Source organism: Egretta garzetta, unplaced genomic scaffold (assembly GCF_000687185.1).
Source record: "Egretta garzetta isolate BGI_Z169 unplaced genomic scaffold, ASM68718v1 scaffold190, whole genome shotgun sequence".
In the NCBI taxonomy this organism is placed as follows: Eukaryota; Metazoa; Chordata; class Aves; order Pelecaniformes; family Ardeidae; genus Egretta; species Egretta garzetta.
In genome coordinates this window covers 837,502-840,894 of record NW_009258272.1, presented here as the reverse complement: position 1 = coordinate 840,894, position 3,393 = coordinate 837,502, and the positions used below count along the sequence as shown (strand labels likewise).

The window sequence follows — 3,393 nt, the reverse complement described above, 5'->3', positions numbered from 1 at the left end:
GGGACCCAGGGCATTGGGGTGCTGGGGGTGGAGGAGGAGCCCACCCTCGGGGGGCCCCTGTGCCCTGCTCACTGGTGCCACCGCTGAGCCTGCTCTGTGTGCAGGGTGCGAGCCCCCACCCTCCGGGTGACCTCCAGACCCTGCCGGGCAACCCACCAGCCCCCCGAGGATGAAGATGCTGGTGAGTACCCACCGGGACAGAGAGGGAGTGGGGCCCCGGCGGAGCGAGGGGCCAAGGGGACCCCACCAGCACTGGGGGGCCGATCACCCCGAACGCGGTGCTGGGGGAAGGCGCAGCCCGGCAGCTGCTGGTCCCCGCAGACAGCACAGAGCCCCGGCCGGGGCGTGCAGCCATGCAGCGCGTGGGCCATTGCTGCCTGCAGGAAGCGAGCGAGGCACAGGCACCCAGCGCTCCCCGCCGCGGCGCCTTGCTGCGCCCCAGCCAACGCACCCGCGCCCAAACACCCTCCGCCAAGGGGCTGCTGGTGCTGCACGGCACCACGGGGCTGCCAGCATCTGACACGGGGCTGGCGCACGTGGCCAGGCCTGAAGAAACCTCCCCACTCTGCTTCCAGGTCCGGCTCTTCCTGATGCTGGTGTGCGTGATGGTGGTCACCATGCTGTGCCTCCTGCTGTGCTCCCACACCTGCCTGCGGCCCTGCTGCTGGGCCCTGGGGGAGCGTGGGGACTGCACCCCCTCTGCATCCACCATCCACAGCTTCCAGGGGTACATCCGCGTCCCTGATGGGAAGGTGCGTGGGGTTGGGGCAGGTTGGGGGACTGGTGGGGCAGCTCAACCCACCCGTGCCTCAGTTTCCTCTTCCTTAGGGAAGGGTGGATGGGGCTGCCATGTGTCCAGCCGCTGCGGGAGGGAGTGGGGAGCCCATGGCTGACAGTGCATCTCCCCACAGCCACTGGAGCGAGCGCTGTGCCGCCGCTGCGCCATCGTCTCCAGCTCGGGGCAGATGCTGGGCTCGCGCCTGGGACAGGCCATCGACGGGCAGGAGTGCGTCCTGCGCATGAACCATGCCCCCACTGCTGGCTATGAGGAAGACGTAGGGATACGGAGCACCGTCCGGGTGGTATCGCACACCAGCGTCCCGCTGCTGCTGAAGAACCAGCCCTACTTCTTCCAGCAGTCCCAGGAGACCCTCTACATCATCTGGGGGCCAGCGAAGAAGATGAACCGGGAGAAGATAGGCTCGACCTACCGGGCGCTGCTGAAGGTGATGGAGACGTACCCCCACCTGCAGATCTACACCCTGACTGAGGAGAAGATGGCGTATTGTGATGATGTCTTCCAGAACGAGACGGGGAAGAACAGGTACCGCCAGCTTCCAAGGAGCCCCCATCAGGTCCCCCTGCCATAGCACCCATCCCCCCCGGTGGGCACCCATAGCCCAGCTGGGACGGCAGCACCGTGCCACCCACTCCAGCACAGCTGTGGTGCTTTGCAGGATGAAGTCCGGCTCCTTCCTGAGCACGGGCTGGTTCACCATGATCCTGGCCATGGAGCTGTGCGAGCAGATATGCGTCTTCGGCATGGTCAGTGACAGCTACTGCAGGTGTGTGTGGGGCAGTGGGGATGGGCGCGGGGTAGTCCGTCGTCCCCCCAAGTTCCATGCCCATCCCATCCCCTCCCACCAGGGAGAAGAACCACTCAAGCGTGCCCTACCACTACTTTGAGAAGGGACGGCTGGACGAGTGTAGGATGTACCTGGTGCACGAGCAAGCCCACCGCGCCGGGCACCGTTTCATCACCGAGAAAGCCATCTTCGCCCGCTGGGCCAAGAGGAGGAACATCATCTTCACCCACCCGTCCTGGGCAGGCGAGTAGGGCACCAGCCGTGGGGTGAGGCAGCGGGGACCCCAGCAGTGGGGTGGCTCTCATCCTGCAGTGATGTGTCTTGGATCTGCTGGTGCCATGGCTAAAAGCCTTTTGCCAAGTCCTGGCATGGGGAGTCTCTGTCTCTGCAGCGACAGGGACGGTTCCCCAGCTGGTAGGTGGGCTGGGACCCCCTATGTCGGTGCATAGGGGGGATGAGCTGGACCCACGGAGCCCCATTGGCTCCAAATGTCTGCCTGGATGGACCCAGAGTAACCATGGATGTTTTCCATCCACTCTACCAGGATGAATATTTAATGCGGGATTAAACATTCACACTGCTGGGCTCCAGCACAACACGGGGCAGGAGAGCTTGGCCCCACCAGGGCCACGAGCTGGTGCCTCTCCCGAGGATGAAGTTCCACTGTGGTCCTTGCCCCACTTGTGCCCTGAGACCCGGCACTGGGTGCGGGGTGCAGGGAGCCAGCTCCAGGCTCCCCCATCCTGCTGCCTTCTGCTGCTCATGCCTGGGCAGGTCCCTGCAGCCCCCTGCACCTCCCCAGCTGGGAAATTCAGGGGCCACACACGCCCTGGGGGCTCTGCGTTGCCTTGTCACAAGTGCCTTTGGATTCAGACCAAAGCAAATGTGGCCATTAAAAATATTTTTAACTCGATGGTGGCCTGTGCTGTGTCCCTTGCGCCTGCAGGACATGGGGACAGGGGATGGCAGCTGGTCACAGGGCTGTGGTGTCCCCGCTCTCCTGCCAGGCTATAAATAAGAGGTGACAAGGGGGTAGAGCTGAGCCTGAGCATGGAGGAGGGTGCCGGAAGCCGGTGGTCAAGATTATTTTGGAACCAGCAGCTGCGTCTCCTCCATGGGATGGGCACTGGCCCTGGCCTGAATCTTGTGCTGGGTTCAGGGTGCTCCTCGGCCCCACAGGGCTCAGTGCTGCTGGACTGCAGGCAGGATGGCTGCCAGCTCCTGCATCCTTGGAGAGATGGGGCACAGCACAGGCACGTGTGCGGCCCCAAGCCCAGCCACATGGACCTGCCACAGCCGCTCTTTGAACCTGTAACAGGTGCCACATGTTTGGGGGGGCCTGGCAGTGGCTGGGGGGCCAGGTGTAGGCAGGAGGGGCAGAGGGATCTGTGTTCGCTCTCATTTCAGCTGAGGCCAAGTGCTGGCTGGCAGTGGCTGGGGGGCCAGGGTTAGGCAGGAGGGGCAGAGGGATCTGTGTTCGCTCTCATTTCAGCTGAGGCCAAGTGCTGGGGTCAAGTGAGGAGCGAGTCAGCTGGGAGCTGGGGATGCTGCCAGGACAGGGGAGCTGGTGGAGCTTTGTTGGGTGCTCCAGCTGCCACAGCCCCACGCCGGGAAGGGCACTGCTAGCACAGCAGAGAAAAAATCCCTCTGGACGGGCATTAGCTGCTACAGTGGAGCTGCAGGTCCTGGTCAGCGGTGGAGTCCCCTCCTGGCCCCACCAAATCCCCCAGAGAGGGGCCCTGGGCCGCCCGGCCAAGGCGGGGGAGGCCGTGGCATCCCAACCATGTGGCGCTGCGCCCGGCAGCGG

The 3,393-nt window shown here is 64.5% G+C and overlaps 1 protein-coding gene across 2 annotated transcripts; it reads left to right on the top strand.

Annotated features, from left to right (window-relative positions):
- Positions 1-82: 82 nt before the first annotated feature.
- Positions 83-2,292, top strand: ST6GALNAC4 (ST6 N-acetylgalactosaminide alpha-2,6-sialyltransferase 4). Of its 2 annotated transcripts, none has more exons than XM_009634484.2 (5): positions 83-181; positions 576-752; positions 912-1,324; positions 1,458-1,565; positions 1,648-2,292. In XM_009634484.2, exons 1-5 carry the CDS (start codon positions 170-172, stop codon positions 1,835-1,837), a joined length of 900 nt encoding a protein of 299 aa, XP_009632779.2. In that variant the 5' UTR covers positions 83-169; the 3' UTR covers positions 1,838-2,292. The 2 variants fall into 2 exon arrangements, with proteins under 2 accessions (XP_009632779.2, XP_035746221.1); XM_035890328.1 differs by having other exon boundaries at positions 113-181; positions 1,458-1,545; positions 1,648-1,768.
- The last annotated feature ends 1,101 nt before the right edge of the window (positions 2,293-3,393 follow it).